The sequence below is a fragment of the Pseudonaja textilis genome, chromosome 4 (genome assembly GCF_049901715.1).
Source record: "Pseudonaja textilis isolate UNSWEBS1 chromosome 4, rPseTex1.2, whole genome shotgun sequence".
Taxonomy (NCBI): Eukaryota; Metazoa; Chordata; class Lepidosauria; order Squamata; family Elapidae; genus Pseudonaja; species Pseudonaja textilis.
Genome location: NC_141993.1, coordinates 69,761,277 through 69,781,934, shown reverse-complemented (window position 1 = coordinate 69,781,934; position 20,658 = coordinate 69,761,277). Strand labels below are relative to the sequence as shown.

The window sequence follows — 20,658 nt, the reverse complement described above, 5'->3', positions numbered from 1 at the left end:
AAATTGCAGGTTTTCAAACACTTATCTTTCAATTCTCTGCAACAAGTTGAAAATGAAAACATTTACTTTTCCTATAGAGCAAGTAGTTCTGTGCTCTATTCATTTTTGGAGAGTTTAGTCTCATTAACCCAGGTCAAGCTTAATCAGAATAAAAAAATGGTTGAAATTCCTGATTGTTAACCTTTACCTAAAACATATTTTTCAAATTGTATGGTGGTTTGTTAAAAAAAAAGAAAAGACACTTTCACACTCTCACACGTTTATGATGAGTCTGAAGTTTTTCTTAGTTCATTTGTTTTCATTATCTAGTCATCTTTCGTGTTCTTTATTAGTTTGTCATAACTGGATTCCTACACCATGCTATATACAAAATATGCTCTGGTCATATAACACGTGACGCTGAAACCACCAAATCATGTTATGGCTTCATTTGATACACTAACTTTATTCCATATGCAAAGATAGTGACTTAGTTCCCATAGTACCTCTGAATCAAAAACTACCTAACCTTCATAAATGAAGGCAAATGTCCGTGTCCCATGATAATGTTGCAGGATCCAATCTGAGTCAGTCACTAGGACAGGGGTTTAGTCTTCTGAGCTTTTGGACTTGTGCTGGAGCTCATCTGCAGGAAACTTCTCTCTATCAGAATGTGTACCCAACCTTCTTTTAATCTAGTCTAACATCCTGTATGAACTATTTTATGTATAACATTGTAGGATAGCATCTTAACTATGAAACATAACCATTTAATAGTGTTGATGATGTTCACCTTCAACAGGTTATCGTCATGTTTACTTAGAAGGACTGACTGAAGCATCAATTTTTGTTCATATAACCATCAATGAAATTTATGGAAAGGTAAGAGATAAGTATTTAGTTCTACATATTGAACAATTAAGATTGACATTTCATGTGATAATGAAAGAGCAGCTGTTGATTAACCACAGATTTAAGCTACAACTTCAGCCTTCTAGTTTCAAAGTGCGAAAGTTAAAGTATGTCCAAGTCTTGACTGAGTTTTTTATACGTAAGATACAATCGCTTTCACTAGTGCCATATCTCCAGATACACTGGCACTCCCAATATTTCTGGAGGGTATAGACTTAAGTTTCAAAACCATGAATTGTGTTAGGTACTTATAATGGAAGTAATTGACATTTAACAAATGCTACTTATCTTAGACATGAAATAATTTATTATCTGCTGCTGGGCAAATTACTGTGCCCAAATGTTTATGAGAATATTTCTTTCCTACCTATTTTTTTCCTTTCACATGCATCTTTTTATTTAAAAAGTTAAACTGACTCCCCTCCCCAATTTGGGGATTAATAACCAAAATTAGGGGTAGGCTTAATAACAGTAATTTAGCTCTCATTTCTCATTGAACTGTAAAAATACTTCTTCACTGGAATTTTTTTCTTTTACTGGTAATTGCTTTGTGCTTAGTTTGAATCAATTTTAAAGCAAAGCTACTGCTATTCTCTTATGTTTCGGAATTTGGAAAATTTTAAAACTTAGTTTAAGTTTTAAAATGGCAAATAATTAATTTTCTGCAAACTACTTTTTCTCAATTTCTGTTATGGGAGAATATTTTAGTTGCTTAGGGGCTGTAGAACAATAGAGAGGCTCATCTCATATCATGCAGAAAATATGCTCAATGTTTGGCCTTTCTAAGTGAGCGACAAAAGACTCCCACCTGAATCACTGGCCAGTTGAGGACATTAGTTTGCAAATAAGGAATTGAAATGACTTTGATATTTTTTGTGTGTCCCCGGCAACAATATTTAAGGTGCTTCAGTTGCTATCATTGCAAAGCAGTTGCAAGCAATTGCATTTATGAAACACAGTATAAACTATTGATTGTGCTTGCTGACTACATTCAGCAAAGTTCAGTAATTCTGAACTCTGATTTATTGTTAAAGATGACAGCCTAGGTAAATCTCAGATTAGAGGGTCATGGGCTGTAAATCACAGTGAACTTCAGGATAGTATGTCATATTTTTTGGGTGCAGCCACAAGAAGATTGGATCTTTTGGTTTACTACTTACTGAATGGATTCAGCTGATCCTAACTGTGGGTTCAGTAAAGGGTTACCATTTTATCTGAATTCAATCTATGATTTGGGAATAATTGACTTTGTCCATTTAGCTTCATGATCTTGATGCATAAATATGCTATTTTAATTGTTCCAAGTAACTTTATCTTTAGTGATTCAAAAGGGAAGATGAACAAAAGATTCTCTAGTCCAGTGGTGGCTAACCTTTTTCGGCTCCCAGAAAACAATGTGTGCTTCCCCCACCACTCCCCTTGTGCTGCGCATCTCTGCACATGCAGGTGCATCTCCCGTGCACCCCCGGCCCCTGCATATGTGCGCCAGATACCTGATAATCAGCTGTCGGGCAGCAGCATGCGCATGCACAGTGGGGCTCTTCCAGGTGACCTCTCTTGTGCTGGTAGAAGTGGCTCTGCGTGCCACTTCTGGCACATGTGCCATAGGTTCGCCATCATGGCTGTAGTCTATTGTGGCAATAATTGTACCACTTTTCAGCCAATTTTAGTTTCATAAGCCACCCCCCCCCCCCCAAAAAAAGCAAAAAATTTCAGCACTGCAATGTGCAAAAGAGGTCCTCTCCAATTTGATAAAAATCAGATTTTTCACAGTACATTTTCTAGGATGCCCACATTAATCCATTTTACATCATGGGGCATCAATCACTCAGTGCTGATGTTAGTAATCATTGGCCTCCTTTTCCATGGTTCTCCCTTGTCTGCTTAAAAATCAGAGGGGGGGTTTTCTTCTTTTGAGGAGCTTTTCTTCTTTTTGCTTGGTGCTCCATGAATCTAGAACTCTGATTCTTGACTTGGATTGTTATTCAAAGAAATACAAAATAAATGAGTATTTCAAGCCTGAGGAAATGTTCAGAAATCTTCTCCCCTGACGTCTTTCATTCTCTGTTCTTTAGAATGCTCTGGATACAGAGATTGGCCAGACAATTTTGTGAGCCTTTGAAGGGTTACCCATTAGCTACCAACAGCCATGCCAAGGATTGCTAGAGATGTAGCTCCTTTGCAAAGGAATCTCTGACTTGGTCCTTTGGGAGTTATTGCCTTTATTTTCTGCCAGTAATCAACAGAGGTGGGAGAGAAAGAGAGCCATTTGATGTATGTTTCTTTAAAGGAAATTTTCACCAGGAAGTAGAAATCTTAACAGGAAGGCCATACAGGTAGTCCTTGACTTATGACCACAATTGAGCCCAACATTTCTGTTGCTAAGTGAGCCATTTGTTAAGTGAGTTTTGTCTCCATTTTACAACTTTTCTTGCCATAGTTGTTAAGTGAATCACTGCGGTTGTTTAGTAACATGGTTGTTTCAGTGAATGCGGCTTCCCCATTGGCTTTGCTTGTCTGAAGGTTGCAAAAGGAGAATCACATAGTTCTGGGACACTGCAACCATCATAAATATGAGTCAGTTGCCAAGCATCTGAATTTTGAGCATATGTATGACTCCAGAGGTGCCGCAATGGTTGCAACAGTGAAAAATGGTCATAAAGTGCCATTGTGGTTTTGAACAGTCAACTAAATGAACTTAGTGAGGACTACCTGTATCATTCAGCAGGACCTATCCACCCGAAGGAAGCAGTGGAATGCCAAAAGCAGCTCTGCCATTTATCTGTAATAATAATAATTTACTATTATGTATGTATTTTCTTGTGATTCAGATAAAGAAATTGAGTTCAACATTTCTGCTTCTTCTTCTTCTTTTTTGCCTTTCAGTGGAGTCCTTTAATCCTCAATCCCAGTTATACTATCATGCATTTTCTAGGAGCCACAAAGGTAGCTTTTATTTAGCATGCAATTTTGCACTGGCTGGGTGCCTCCCCCCGACTTTTTTTGGAGGGTTTTTGAATCGCATGCTCTTTTATTGCCATAGTGCTTTATTTTTCATCAAGCATTTGAAAATGTGTGCTGCTGCTTTGAAGGTCCCGTGTGATAAAATGACATGCTTTGGGGCCAGGCTAGCTTCTCACCTAAGGAAAGGTCTTGCAAGCTTATCATATGCCATTAGGAAGTGTCTTGTAAAATCTCTTTTGCTTCTAGGCAGGCTGCCTCTTTTTTTTTCTTCTTATACATGCATGAACTCATGGTGAGCTTCACCTTTTTTGATCAGCTAGCTGTGAACTTGCTTCATTTGATGGCTTTCCTTGATTTGCTTGAGATTTTCGTCACTGCTCAGATTTTCTTATCAGTCACTGCTCAGATAATATGTGCAAATAGAGCAATGTAGAAGTTCCTTTATGTAAAACAAGCCTTTCTTCTCTCCCCCACAAAAAATCTCTAGATCTTTTCTCCTCTCCCATTTTCTTTTTCTTTTTTCTTCCAGAACAAGCAACTAATAGGACTCCGGGGGCTTTTTAATAAGAACTCCAAACATAATTCAGTGGAAAACAGCACTAATTATATCCGGAAAAGGTCGCTTGGGGACCGAATCCTTCGACGCACAGCCAGCGCTCCAGCAAAGGGCAGGAAAAAAAGCAAAATGGGCTTTCAAGAGACCACTGACCTTAAGGAAAGTGTATCTGATACGTTGGACTTGAAAGAGAAGGAAGGAGGTTTCAGGCAAACAAGCAGAAGCTTACAATTGCGTCCCATTTCCATGCCAGTTGAAAAATATCTCCTGGCGGGATTGCCACCACCAGACCACGATGCTAGTGGAGTTGTTGAAGTTACCAAAAGTGAAAGTACATCTGGTAAGTGCTTACTAAGAGGCTTTCAGGAATAATAAATTTGAGACCTTTTGATCAAATCATTCTGTGCTTGTTGCTTGAAAATTAGTCTAGTAGGATGTACAGACATGTATACATAAACACCGGGCTTACTTGTATACCTAACATCCTATTTCCTTTTGAAACAAGGCACATGGCCCAGAAAAGTGGTGAGTAGCTAGCAAAATAAATTAAAATCATGATAGGAATGGAAATCTCACTAATTCTAATTCACAACAACTTTGTTTATTGTACCTCTCCATACTTTTCTGTCCTTGCAAACCATCTCTGTTTCTACGATATCAATTCATTGCTTTTTGTCCTGTAAACTTCTTAGCTCTCTCTTTTTGAAAGTCTCATTAACTCCATGCAACCACTACAATCTTACCCTTCTCCTTCTTCTTACTACTCACTCTTTCATATATTTGTTTTGAAATATGATCTTCATTCATTCTCTCTATATGACCAAATCGCCTAATTGCACTTCTTCTATTAGTCTTTCTCTTTTTTAATCAAGCCACATTCACTCATTACCTATTCATTCTTGAATCTACCTGATTTGGTTTTAACATCTTAAATATGCCATTTCTACTACACTCAACTTTTTAAATATCCCTATTGCCATACATAAATCTCAATTCCATATAAAACAATGGACAGAAATATACCTCACATACTTCTATTATCTACTACCATCCATTTTCTTTACCAACATTTATATGTCTTAAAATGTTTCCATTTCCCCACTTTTAATAAACATTCTCCCAAAGTATACAAATTCATCTATCTGCTCTAATTTTTCTCCTTCGTGTACTTAAAACTTGTAATTGTTACTCCATTTTATGTGTCAATTTTAGCTGTGTTGATCTACATTTTCAGATCCATATTGCCTTTTATATTATATAGTCTAGCTAATATTCACTGCAAATCATTCAAAGTGTCAGTCAATAACATGGCCCTCTGCATATACATTTGCAGCTCTCAGAAACACCCCTCTATTTTTAACCACAAACACTAGATTTTCCATATGTTGAAGTCAGACTTTCAATAGAAGCAGCAGCTTGGGTAACCACAAGCATTTATTATAGATTAATCCATCGATACTTTAAACAGCCAAGGAATATCATAAATTCTTGTCTTATTCTCTGCTCAGTGTTAAAGCCACGTTTTATTCTCACACATTTTACGTCCATCATAGATTGCTCTTATCACAGTCAGCAATAAACTTTCACCTCCATATTAATGCCAGGTCTTTGGTAATTCACAGTGTCTATAAAGAGCAGTCTGCTTTATAACCTTGAAAGTCTAGACTATATTTTAAATGATACTATAGGCAAAGGGAAAAGAAAATATTTGTATATTATTAACAATACATGAATCTTGCTGATGCATGGAGTACACGTTTTGGATGTTATAATTCAAGGGTTCTGATAAATATGCCTCTTGTTACAGATGTTTTTTTTTTAACAGAGCTATTTTATTCTCTTTGTTTGTCATGTTCCTTTATAGTACAAATCTGAATAGGAATACATCTGAAGGTAATTCCACACGTCTAGATTATGATACCTCATTGACTTTCTTTATACAAATATTACATCATGATTGCAGTGATGTAATAAAGCATTGAAGAAAAACTTCAGTGAAATACCTCCCACTGTATATTTTTTCCATTTCTTCACATCACATGAGTAATTTGTAGTAAATGCATAATTAATTTCTTTTCCACAACTGTGACTGATTTTACATTCTCCATTTCTCTGTGGATAAACTAATCATAAAGAAGTATGGTAATATTTATAACCAAATTTTTGTTTTTGTTTTCTGTTTGAATTGATTTAGCAGAAAGCAGAAACAATACAAGTGAGGATTGTACAAATGCAAAGAAAACCATCACCTCTTCTGAGAAAAAATCATGTTTTATGTACCAGCTTAAGAAAGATGTACCGAAGTCTGGTCCATGTGATACACTTTGTCCTGATGAAAAAGGAGAAAGCCTAAACTTTGCAATTGGGATAGCAGAAACCTATTTCTCCACTGAGTATTGGAAAAGTAATCTTCCCAATGAATTTGTTCATGTAAAGGAAGACCTTGAAAGAAAAAAACATGGAGACATAAGCTACATGGATCCAAAGACATTGGAGATGACTACACTTTGCAAAGAAAAGCAGAAAATAGCAGATGAAAAAGCTAATATGGAATCCTGCCCGATTTTAAATACAACAGTAACTAATGTGTGTGGCTTTAATTGTACACCATCTATCCCAGATAGTGACATTTCTTGTCTGATTAATGAGGTCTCCCTAGCTGACGAGAGAGAAAGGGATAACTCTATCTCGAAGCTGATAGAACAAGTTGATGTCACAAGTGACCAAACTGACTTAATTCTCGTTTCAAGTCCCTCTAATATTAATAAAGAGAACAGAAATCTGAAGTCCATATATCTACCATGTACATCATTGAATGAACAAAGCATCATTTTGGATGATAAGTCCTTAAACTTAAAATCAGCTGGATCAGCTTGTTCAATTGGTTCAAGAGTGGAAAATACCATAATATCCACCCCTAAGACAACAGGGTGTTCTCTGTACACAATTATCCATGAGGCTTCTGTTTCTCCAGTTTCTCAGTCTGCATTAATGGATATATCTGTTTGCAAAAATACAACCAAGGATGCAAAAGACAGTTGCGTAAATGAGGATGCCAAACATACTTCCTGCATTACACCTGTCACCATGCAGAAAGCAAACCCTAAAAGAAAATGTGGAACAAACTGGGAATTTCTCAGCAATAGCAATTCCTATACTTCTGACATACAGAATACCATAGTTGTCCCAGTCACTTGTGCAAATTCTACAGGTAGTAGCCTAATGGAAATTGATGGGGAATTGCAAGACCTCTTGATAACTGCGTTTGAATATAAGATAGAAGATATGAGCCAAGTTGCTTCTCCTCTGAAACTTAAGCATAGTCAGGATACATTATACTATAACAAAACTATATGTGAACCCCTAAAGAGCATGGACTTTCCCAATGAAAACCTAGCTGAAGATTTAAAGTTCAACAATGGTAAGAATCCATGTTTTCCATACCCACATCAGCAGAGGTTTGAACTTTTGTACAATAATTGTTTGCAAATTTCAGATGCACAAAATGAATTGTTAAATATTCCTCAATCAGCCAGCATCAATGCTGCTCTTAAGCCCAAAAATGTTTTGCCTTCACCCTTTCCTGGAGGTCAAAAGCAACAGAGCCCTTGTAAATCAAAAAGTCTTGGTGATTTAACTTCAGAAGATATCTCATGCAATTTTGAAAGCAAGTACAAATACATTAGTAGAGGTTTTATTACATCTGGTATGAGAGACAATATGGTGGCCACTCTGAAGGCCAAGAAACCATCAACTACAGACATTCTGACTGAACAACTGCGAAAACTTGTGTCTTTTGATCAAGAAGAAAGTTGCCAATCATTTTATTCAAAACAAAATGATGACTGCCCAAAAATGCTGGTCAGAAAACTGTCATCCAGAAGTCAAAGTAGAGTGAGAAATATTGCTAGCCGTGCCAAGGAACGACAAGAAGCCAATAAACAAAAACCTTCCTATGTTAGCAGTAATGTAACAGACATAGTCCTTCGAAATAAGCCCCCAGTACCGCCTCATATCATCAATAGGCATTCTACTGGATCTTATATAGCAAGCTATCTAGATAACTTCAACACAGATGACCTAGAAAGCAGAGGGATCCCAGAAGGTGCCTGTTCATCTTTGCATTTGGGGTACAGTGACCGGTTTTGTACAGATGACACTCTTTTAGAGACCAAGCCAAATGAAAATGACAAACCAGAAATCTATTTTCTCCTAAGACTATAAATTGTAAAAATGTACATCTTCATTGTTTACAAGCTTTCTTGCTGAATGAAGGATTACCAGTAAGCAGTGCATTCATTAGCCTTTCAATTACTCAGATTTTTTTGGGGGTATAGCTTGAACCGTGTAATTAATTATTGTGTCCATTTTGATAAATGTTTATGTAAATAGATGTGGCAATATTCATGTATTTGTTTTCCTTTTTTTGAGAATTTTGAGAAATGCCATGTTTGCTGCATTTTTGAACTACTACAGATTTTTAGAGTAATTATCACCCATCATATAATTCTCTTCCTGAAGAATTAATTGTTTTTAATTTAATGCCTTTTCCAGTTTAAACAAAATGTAAGATATCCTAAATTTAAATTTCATACCTTCCATATTTATTAGATAATAATATATTTCCTACACTGAGGAGGAACATTCTTTCATAAACTGCAGAAACTTTCATTTTTCCAAATTCTGTAGTGTTTAGTAGTTTGCTGGATTGTGTATCCCATTTCTTCTTCTTCTGTTGCTGCTGCTTTATTTATTTCAGCTAGACTCCCAAGAAATCCAGTTCTTCCCTTAATTGTTTTCAGCAATACAAGTGATGATTTAGTGTGATTAAGGATTATGTGATTTGTTTTCTATATCATTTCATTGTAGATATTTGATTGTTTTGATACTGCTATGTTAGAGCACAGTAAATAGTGGATATTGTCCCAAAGAATATCCTCTGGAGTGATGTAAAGATTTGTGCTTCTTTCATTGGCTGTTTAAATTAAGTGCTCTGTGATGTCAAAGAGCTCATGAGTTCAATTGTTTTCTGTTGTTGATAATGAGATTAAAAGAAAATCCAGCAAAGTAGTTGCCAAAGTTACTTCGCCAAACCTGCACCCCTGCTCAAAGCATTAAAGCAGCTGCTTCCTCTAGCACAGGGGTATCAAACTCATGGCATCACATTGCCGCCACGTGATGTTTTTCTCCCCTTCACGGAGCTGGGGTGGGTATGGCCTGAGTGTGATGCATCTGGCCCATGGTCCGCCAGTTTGTCACCCCTTTTCTAGCAGGTTCACACAGTAACTTTGAAGACAAGTTCCAGCTGTCCCTACACAGCAGTCTAAGTTGAAATGTTGCCACTGTTGCATTTGTACCTTCAAACAATTGGATAGTGAGCATTCCAGAGGATGTGGCTGTTTTATCCTTTAAGCAAAAATACCTTATTCATCTTAATACTTTTGGCATAGCTCTATGGAAGATTAATGTTTTTTAAGAAATATTTCCTTTGTTCTTAAAGGACATGTTTATAATTTACAACTATATAAAGGAATGACTAGAATTATGTGACTCACAGAAACCCACCATTGCAATTTTGATTTAAAATTTCATGCTAATTAAATAATCCATTCACAGAAGTCAGTACAGATGTAATATTACTTAATTTCTTAATAACAGCATGCTACAAATTTTTCCTATATTGTCCTTATCTTTAACCATATATAATGTTCCATCTGATATAGCTGTGTTTAACTGAAGCAGAATTAGCCAATTGCTGACATTGGAATTTGACAACAAAATTCTAGTTTTCTAGTTCCTGATTTCTAGAATACTGTATGGGGAAGGGTCAATAAGAATGAATGTTATGTCTTCCTAAACTATTCTGTGCACAGATTCTATTTCTTTTGAACTTTTGACTTAAAGGTAAGGTTGAAGAAATTTTGCTTTTCATGTATTTATTTTCTGTATTTGGCTATGAATGTACTTAAAATGCAGTAGCAAAGTGGTATGCAATAACATAACTTCACATATAGAAACAAAAAAACTTTATCTTGCTGTGGCTTTGAGACAAGGGCTTTTTCTAGTTAATGCTAAGGGTGGAAGGAGAGTCATAATGAAATCACCTCAATATTATGTAGCAATGTTTTAAGTTCTTCTGCATTGTGTAATGAGAAATCTTGTTCAATATAAAAAGTATGTACACCTTTTTTGTAATATAGGATATTATTTGTATTCATGAAAGGGAAACCTTAAATAAATTTGTAATACCCAAATATATGCTTCTGAGTGATGAAGTAGAGTAATGCTGTCAAGTAAATGGAAGTTTATAATGGTAAGGCAGTTGTTATTTTTAGATCTTTATTCATGGAAAATACTATTTCCAATTCACAAAATTAATGTAACTTTTTGAAGCCTATTTGTATGTGTCTGTGTTTATATGTTTAAATTGAAACTTGAGAACTATTGAAATAAACCTGCATATTATTTATATTGTTAGCATGTCTATGAGGCAAACTATGGTCCATAAGGCAAAGTCAAGGCACAAGACAAAAAGTAGTCCTCAGGGAAGGCAATGCAAGGCAAAAGGCACAACTCAAAGCTGGGGGGAATGTAAGCTAAAACAAAAAATTGTTCTTGGCAAAGACAGCTTCTCCTTAAGTCAATCTACTCCAGCTGTTCCTTGTGAAGGAGGGCTACAGCAACCTTGTCCTGAATAGCCTTGCATCCTTCTTTGAACTTGCCCATGCTCCGCTCTCCATGCCCTTTGAGGAGGCGGCTGTTCCTCATCAGAGGGGATCTTCTGCCTATCTGCATCATTGCTGTCAGCAGCCAATCCTCCCCTGTGAGGGCAGGCAGCTCTCTGTCTGGTCGACCACCTCTCCCAATGGCTTAGGGGCCTGGGACAACATCGTCCTCAGCCCCTGGCCTCTCCAAAGGATACATGCCATCCCCATTGGATGGTCCTAGTTCAACTCTTCTTCCTTCCTCCTCCAAACCGAATTCTGATGGGTCCATGACAGAAAGAATATTTTTTGCTAAAGTGGCAGGTTTATGACTGAGTCACAGTCTGGGAAAACTTGCATGGTGGGCAACTGCTCAATTAAAAAAAAGTAAGCTCCTGAAAGGCCAACTCTAGTTTTATGAAGAGGAAATTAATTTTAAATAGAAGAACATTTATGGCAGTTCCTGGCCATTTACTGTTTAAATGGAACATTCAGTCCTGCAAGCCTGTAATTACTCAGGTAGAATACCATTTCAATGTAGTTATTAACATATTTCTATTATTTTGTTTTAATAGATTCTCCTTTTAAAGCACATCACACCTACTTTCCTCCTGGTAAATGCAATTTTGTTTTAGAAAATTGCAATGCATCATTGTTGATAACTGTTTATTTTCTATAGAACAACACTGTACCATTGTTTTAATCATTAAAAAAGAATGATGGGGTCCAGTTCAGAAACCAAACACTGAGTTAAAAGTAGTGAAGACTTCAAAAACATGAGGCAAGAAGGCCAGGCTAGATCCAGAAAGGCAGGGCAACATTTTTTAAAAAAGTATAATTATTAGGGTAAAATGTCTAACATAACTTAAAAGAGCAGCTGCATTTTGACTTAACAAAAAAAAGGTAAAAGATTTATACTTGGGGAAGAAAGATAAAATAGAAACTAAATGTGAAGGAGCAGTCATTGGGGATATATTGGATGTGAATAATATATAAATCTGTCAAAATAGGCCAGTGAAGGTTTTCTTCCTTTGTCTAGCACAGAGAATGGATTGCTTGCAACTAAAGAGACCAGAGAGAAAAGACCAGGACACCTGATGAAAAACCTTTTTTCTACCTTCTGTCTGGAAATAAAAAAGGACATAAAGTTTCAAAGCAGAGCTAATTTTGAGAGGAGCATAGTGCAACAAAAACCAAAGTAGACAATCTGGAAGCAATATAATTAAATAAATGAAATAAAATTTTTAGACAAAGTACTTGATCCTACTGAAATCAGGACACAGCACCAAACACTAGCAATTCAAGAGGAAAATTCTTCAAAATTCAAGTACAGTAGGCATACATTTTACTCAATAACATATCATACCAAAGAAATTATGAAGATAACAGGTTGCTAAACAGAACAACAAATGAAACCCAGGTAAGTAGAACTAATTAACTAATCAATCCAATTTTTACTTATATTGATCTTCTACAACTCAGTGCAAAGAAAATTGAATTTTTTCATCAATTCTAGATCTTTTTGAAAATTGTAATTAAGATTGTAGCACTTAGCTCTTTATTATCTTGGGAAAGAGCACAGAGATTTTTCTCTTTCCTCTCTTGGTAAGGCAGAATTATCTGACAATAATAGAATATGACAAAAGCAATCAAAATTATACAATTTCAGACTAAATCATATCTGAGCATGGCTATGCATTTGCCTATAATAGGTTATGAAATTGTTAGGAGGAAAATGATTAGAAAACCAGGATAGAGAATATGTATATCATTTGACATCTCTCACAAACTGAAAATTAAGATGTGTTGCACTTCATAATTAACTTCTAAATATCCTGTTTTAATGGAATCTGGTGTGCAACATGAAAAAAATAGTAGGAGAATACCCTGGAATTGGTTTGGTTATGGTTGTTACTTGTAAGCCTGTTTAATTCACATCAAATCTGTCCTCCTTTTAGTAGCAATCAAGAGGGCAGGCTGTGGATTCCTCCCCTCCATCATGTTGGTTTGGAAATAATCCTCAATAATTGCTCACTCACTCTGGAATAGTTTTCCCCAGTTTAGACTGCCCCTTTTTCTATTAATACCCCAAGACAACTATCCTTTTCTCATTTTCCAACGAGATCCAACTTCAACGCAGGCAGTTGCTCAGAGAGGATATGGAGTCAGTTTTGATTATAAGATGCTTAGAATTTCTGTATTTGTTTTACTTGTCTTTGTGGCATGTTTTGTTCTATGAGCCACCTAGACTTTTTGTTTATGTTGTTTTGTTTTTATTTTTTTTAAGTTTTAAAATATACTAATGAGGATTTTTAATTTTATTTTACAATTTAAAAACGAGACGATTGACCAGAATTGCAAGTTTCTGTTATTAAAGCCAGTCATGGTAAAGCTTCTATTTACAACTGCGATTGAGACAAAAATTTCTGTTGCTGAGCAAGACAGCTATTGTGAATTTTACCCCATTTTACAACCATTCCTGCCACAATTGTTAAGTGAGTCCCTGTAGTTAAGTTAGTAAAGTAAATCTGGCTTCCGCATTGACTTTGCTTGTCAGAAGGTCTCAAAAGATTATCAGATGACCAGTTGCCAAGCATCCAAATTTTGATCGCATGACCATAGGGATGCTGCAACAGTTATGTGAGAAATGGTCATAACACACTTTGTCTCAGTGCCATTGTAACTTTCAGTAACTAAATGAATAAGTCAAGGCCTACAGAGGTGAAAGTCAACCACCTCGCACCACCTCAGGAGAGATGGTAGAGACTATTTGAATTGGTTGGCCCCGCCTACCTTCTTCCTTTTAGAGACTGAGTCCCACCCCCATGCCCACCTGACTTCCTTTTAGAGACCGAGTCCCACCAAGCCACGCCCACAGAGCTGGTAGGGAAAAATTTCGAATTTCACCCCTGAAGGACTACCTGTATTTACAACTTTTCTGTGGAGCTGATTTCCTGATCTAGTCTGTTTAGTGGGGCCAGCATCAATGTTGCAAGTCTGATTGCACTGTACCTACTCTTCTTAAATTTCAGTGAATCAGAGCGGTATCTGAACTGCTTCTGAATGTTATCTCATTTCTCTGAATTTAAAAAATGGTTCAGAAGATCTCCTTTCATATCAAGTACAACCTCCAAACTGATTCATTACGTTTACAATTCAATTGAGTTCATTAAATCATGCCTAAAAGAAAACAAAAGATTTCAAACCTGGCAAATTTGACAATCAATAAGACCTAGATAGTAAGAATCAAGACAGCATTAACATTTCAGGAAAAGAACTGACAAATATCTTGAAGAGACAGTTTCTACCGCCATACCTGATTGCTATGGACTTGTGATATTAATCACTAATAAATGGCTTTCCTATACTATTCTGGTCTTCCTCTAGAATCCTCTTGGCATTTTTGTTACAAAAGAAAATATTGTAGGTACTCTACTTGGACATTTATTTCTTTTCAGCATGCTTGAAGGCTTTTGATTTTTTGGAGAATGATGATCTCTTAGCTATTCAAGATACCCCATACTGAACACCATGAGGTATTCTGATAAATGAGTTGCTGCTTTCCAAATAGAACTAATCTCCTGGATTCATAAGCAAGCTGCCAAAATTGCTAAACAAGTGGCTAGGATAACAGTAGCCAGGTTTACAAGATTTTCACTAATAATTCTGCCATTTGGCATGAAATAATGTGCTCTAGCATCCATTTGTTCAATCGTACAACCTCTTGCATACAAATTAGTCCATCTCCTACATATACAAAGGTTGCTTTCAGACAAAGATTTGATAGCTTAAATGCAATTGGAATGGTATAATAATAGACAGCTACACAGAACTTTTCATTTATTAAAAATACCTCTTGTGACTGAATTGGGGAAGAAAGGGGAACAGATTTGCATCCTGGATATAATTTTGGGAATTATATCTATTTAAACAAAGTGACAGGAGGAAATCAAACAGAAAACTGGACAATAAATTCTAGCTTGTATTCTCATTTTCTCTCTCTCTCCCTTTCTCTCTCTTCCTCGCTCTCCCCACCTCTTTCTGTACATGGTAAATCTAATACCACTTGGATACCAATCTGCCACTCCAAAGGTGCCTTGGTCCCAAGGGGCAAGTTTATTTTTAAATTGCTATTGTACTTTTGCACTTTTGTTACTGTGTTACCTTGAAACCTCTAAGATTCAATGGCAGGTTACAAGGTTTTTTTTTTAATAATCAATGTACATCTTTCAAGACACAGAGGTAAACAATAGCATTTGAAAACCTTGTAATTTTTAAAAACAAAAAGATCTTTGTGTCATTTGCTCCTCTTTTATATATAGTCCTTTGTTTATTTGGTATGAATTAATTAGTCTGATCATTTTTTCAATACTGCTCTTTTCAGTTTTTTAAAAAAATGTTGCATGTGCCAAACCATAAAACAACTAAGGTTCACCATATTGTAGAAGCTGAGGTAAATTTCTTAATGTTACTCAGTGACTATATGCTTACACTACAATCACCCATCCTTTTATTAATGTACAACAGTAGATGACTTTATACAATATGCTCAACCAAATTTGAAGAAACCACATTATGGTTTTGAAGAAAGGTCAAGACCAACCAGTAGTACCTATCATATATGATTCATACCAGGGTGTCCAAGCACACTGAGAAATTACCTGCTGGAAAATGTGATCTCTTTTCTCATTTGTAGTCCATAAACAAAGAAGACTCATTGTCCATGCATCAGAATACATTGTCCGCATCATCATCTTGAATCATCAACTTCATGCTTATTCTATACCTATACAATTCTTTCCAAAGCATGATATCACATAGATTTTGGAATCAGAATACAGAGAACGCATACTTTATGGTGGACTGAAAAAAAGAAAATAAAACCTTTCTTGCTCAGAATTGAATCAGAGACAGGGGTAGTGTTATGTCTTTAGGACTGGTTGAAGTCCCCAACTAGGTCCGTTGTTTGAGTGGGAGCAGCAGCAGCTCCCATTGGTTGGCTCCGTTTGACAGTCGGCTATAAAAGCCGGCTGTCGAGTAGAGCCAGCCGTTGTTCGCTTGCAGTCTGCCTTGTTAGCTGGCAGACGCGACAACCCTTTATTCCCCTGAATAAAGTCTGTTACTTGTATGCTCTGGTCTAAGCCTCATCTGTTCCATCGCTCTACAACACTGGCGACGAAGGTGGGATATGTCTGCAGGCTAGCCAGAAGCACCCACATTCAAAAAAGCTGAAACCACGGTGCTGAATCATAGCCGCCTCGCTCACAGAGAGCTCGAGCTCAAACCACTGCGATCTGAGCTGGAAGTCACGGCGCTGAAAGCCTCAGCTGCCTCGCTCGCAGAAGGGCGCATAATTCAAACCTCTGTCGTTTGAATTCAAATCACTCAAGCGAAGCACGGCACTGTAGCCACAGTCGCCAACGCTCCCCAGAGAGCGCGAATTTCAACTGTTGCCACTGAGCTGAAATCACTGAAGCTACTACGGCGCTGTTAGCCACCGCCGCCAATGCGCGCAGAGAGCGCGAAATTTAAACTGCCTTCACGAGGCTGATACTCACAGAGTGAGTCTTGGGCGCTGCAGCCGCAGCCGCCAGCGCTCGAAATAAGCGCAAATCCAAAGGGCCACGACCACCCAGAGAGACAGCCTAGTCTGCTAAGAGACTGAGGATTCCAAAATGAATGCCAGTCTGGCATTCCCACCTTTCAAACCCAATGAGGAAAAATGGGACTCCTATAAGAACCGCTTCAATCACTTCCTAGATGCCATTGGTCTGGCTGACGTTGCGGAACATAGGAAGAAGTCATACTTCCTAAGCTACTGTGGGGCTGAGGTCTTCGACACCGCCACGGCACTCTTCGCACCACGTGAGATCAGAAACGTTCCGTGGAATGAAATACAGGAAACACTCTCTAACCATTATTCCCCAAAACCTTCACAGATCGCAAGGTGTTTCACGTTCAGGATGAGGAAGCAAGCCGAGGGGGAGTCTATCAACCAGTACATGGCCGCCCTGAGGACAGCAGCTCTACAATGTGAATTTAAGAACTATCTAGACGACATGCTACTCGACCAACTCGTCTGCGGGGTAAGAGATCTAAGGCTCCAAAGACGTTTACTGGCCAGGAAAGACTTAAATCTTTCCCAGGCCGTGGAGGAAGCCCTGGCTGCTGAACTCTCCGCCCACTCGGCAGCTGAGATCCAGGGTACCATACCCAAGTCGGGTACTTCCACCATCCACTCAGAAGAGGTGATGGGCGAAGATGACCCCGCAGAAGTCTCTGACATCCATCGTCTCAAGCCGATGAAACAGCCACAGGTAGGAGCGAGGCAGAGAAACATCAGCGGCCCAAAACAAATTCCCTTGTGCCTAACCTGTGGAGGTTCCCACTCCCGGGCATCTTGTAGGTTCAGAAACGCCAGCTGCCTGAATTGTCACAAGAAAGGTCACCTTGCAAGAGTTTGCCAGGCAGCACGCGTTTTTCCTCAGAAGTCTTCTTCATCGCCCAGTCTCCAAAGGCAAGTAGAGGATTGTTACACGTGCTACCACGCTAACCACACCTGTCATACCCCCAATAAAATTACACTTTCTGTCTCTTTAGAAGGTAAACCTTGCCGCATGGAAGTAGACACGGGGTCAGCGCTCTCGATTATCTCCTGGGAGGCAATAAAGAAGATCCAGCCCAGTCTGACAAGGGAGCAGCTTCAAAGGTGCCACCTCACCCTGAGGGACTACCAAGGGAGGAACATCCCAGTCCTCGGAAAAGGCAAGTTCCTGGTTAAATTCCAAACCTTCAAAGGCCATCTGCCTCTAGTGGTGGTTAATGGTGCCCTCCCTAGTCTTTTGGGGTTAGATTGGTTCCCCTCTCTCGGCCTTAGCTTAACAGGGATTCATGCTGTATCAACTTCTGATGTAGACACACTATTCTCGGACTATTCCGACGTTTTCAGTAGCGAGCTGGGTTGCTACAATGGCACACCCATCTCTTTCTCCATAGACCCCCAGGCAGTTCCCGTCCATCTAAAATCTCGCAGAGTGCCCTTCGCTATCCGCCCCAAGTTGGACGCGGAACTAGACAAACTTCTCAAACAAGGGGTAATAGAGCCCACAGATTTCGCCAAATGGGAGACCCCCATAGTCACCCCACTAAAAAATGATGGAAGTCTGAGAATTTGTGCTGACTATAAGACGACCCTCAACCGTTATCTTCAGGTTAGCGCATACCCTGTTCCAGTCATCCAGCACCTTTTGCACACATTCGAACCCGGCACCATTTTCGCCAAACTTGACATGTCACAGGCATATCAACAGTTTCCTGTCGACAGCCACACAGCAGACTTACAAACCATTGTAACACATAGAGGGGCATTCAGGTGTAAACGCCTCCAATTTGGCGTTAGCGTAGCCCCAGGTATTTTTCAGTCATTAATGGAGAGAATTCTCCAAGGTCTTCCGGGAGTAGTTCCCTATTTTGACGATATTTTGGTCTCCGCTATGGACAGGCCCCAGCTCCTCCAGAGGGTCAGGGCAGTTTTAGAGAAGTTTAGACAGCATGGTCTCAAACTCAAACGGGAGAAATGCACCATTGCCACTAGACAGGTGGACTTTCTAGGATATACGTTAGACGCCTCAGGCATCCACCCAGTGGAGTCAAAAGTAAAAGCTAGCCACGAGGCACCCACACCTACCAATAAAATGGAACTACAAGCCTTCCTGGGCTTATTAAATTTCTACGCTTCATTCTTACCACACAAAGCTTCAGTCGCTGAACCCCTGCACAGGTTATTAGACAAAGACACTCCATGGCACTGGGGACCCAAAGAATCCCATGCATTTAAAGCGGTCAAATCTCTACTCACCTCTGAAGCCGTTTTAATTCAGTTCAACCAACACCTTCTGTTGGTCTTAGCCGCTGACGCATCCCCTTTTGGGATAGGAGCTGTCCTAAGTCACAGACTCCCCAATGGCTCCGAGGCACCAATTGCCTTCTTCTCCAGGACTTTATCCATGACTGAAAAAAACTACAGCCAGATTGATAAGGAGGCCCTGGCTGCAGTAGCGGCAGTTAAAAAATTCCACGAATTTCTCTTCGGCCACCATTTCGAACTCATTACTGATCACAAGCCGCTTTTGGGACTTTTATCGGGAGACAGGCAAACTCCACAGATACTGTTCCCCAGGATGACGAGATGGACCCTCTTCCTGGTGGCCTACTCGTTCAAATTGGTCTATCGCCCCGGTAAGACTTTAAGCCACGCAGATGCCCTCAGCCGTTGCCCCTTGCCAACCCCAGTCGAGGACCCAGCTCCGGTGCACGCAATCTTCGAAGTCAACGAACTCAAATTACCAGTGACTGCAGATGACATCGCGACCCACTCCAAGAAAGATAAAATAATTGCCCAGGTTCTGGACTGGGTGGGGAGGGGGTGGCTGGAAACAAAGTGTTCAGTTGACTTTATCCCATTTAAAACACGTCAACAGGAATTATCCAAGCTCCAGGGTTGTCTGCTGTGGGGTACCAGAGTCATCATCCCAACCTCGCTTCGCGTACCCATATTGAAGGTGCTGCACGAGGGCCATCCGGGAATCATGCGAATGAAGGCACTGGCTCGCAGTTACGTATGGTGGCCCGGGATGGACGATCAGATCACCAAGTGGGTAAGCTCGTGCCAACCCTGTCAAGAATCCAGGGCAGCCCCACCAACCGCCTCACCCACCAAGTGGGAGAGCGCCAATGCCCCATGGTCGCGGGTACACATCGACCTAGCCGGGCCTGTGCATGGCAAAACCTTCTTGGTGGTTGTGGATTCTTATTCTAAGTGGATAGATGTGGCCTTACTCCACAACCACCACACAGGCAGTCGTTAAAGCCCTAACCCGGCTTTTCGTAACTCATGGGCTTCCAGACACGCTAGTCTCTGACAACGGGCCACAGTTCACGTCCTGTGAATTTAGTATGTATGTCGCGAATCTGGGCATCCGACACGTCCTCACGGCCCCCTTTCACCCAGCCAGCAATGGGTTGGCAGAGAGAGCAGTAAGGACAGCTAAGGAGGCACTAGCCCGATTTGGTCAGGAAAACTGGCATTCCAAGTTGTCTCGTTTTCTCCTTAGCCAGCATACGACACCATGCACGAGCACTAACAAATCCCCGGCCGAACTCTTAATGGGGAGACGTTTAAGGACTACCCTAGACAGATTGCACCCCCATTACTGCCCTGCCACTCCTTTAGGATCTGACAGCCAGGTCAGAGACTTCGCCCTGCAGGACCCAGTTTTTGCAAGGAACTACGCAGGGGATCCGTTGTGGGTGCCAGGGCAGATAGTGGCTGTCACGGGTCCAAGATCCTACCGGGTCCAGTTGGAGGATGGTCATGTGTGGCGGAGACACCTGGACCAACTAAGGAGGTGGCAGAACGGCCTGACCGACGCTGAACCGAATCCACCGGCCAGCCCTCGAGTTCCCGTCCAGATCCCAGAAGGAAGCTCCCTGAGAGACCTGACAGCTCCAATCGAACAGAGTGAACCGAGAAGGGACCTGGAC

The 20,658-nt window shown here is 39.6% G+C and overlaps 1 protein-coding gene across 1 annotated transcript in view; it reads left to right on the top strand.

The window, feature by feature from the left end:
• Positions 1-11,009, top strand: part of PLCH1 (phospholipase C eta 1) — a 118,329-nt gene extending 107,320 nt beyond the window's left edge. The window contains exons 21-24 of the mRNA XM_087933336.1: positions 782-861; positions 3,778-3,837; positions 4,385-4,751; positions 6,606-11,009. Of these exons, the coding sequence (XP_087789462.1) occupies positions 782-861; positions 3,778-3,837; positions 4,385-4,751; positions 6,606-8,635 (2,537 nt within the window). The 3' untranslated portion in view covers positions 8,636-11,009. The remainder of the gene's footprint in view (positions 1-781; positions 862-3,777; positions 3,838-4,384; positions 4,752-6,605) is intronic.
• Positions 11,010-20,658: the final 9,649 nt, after the last annotated feature.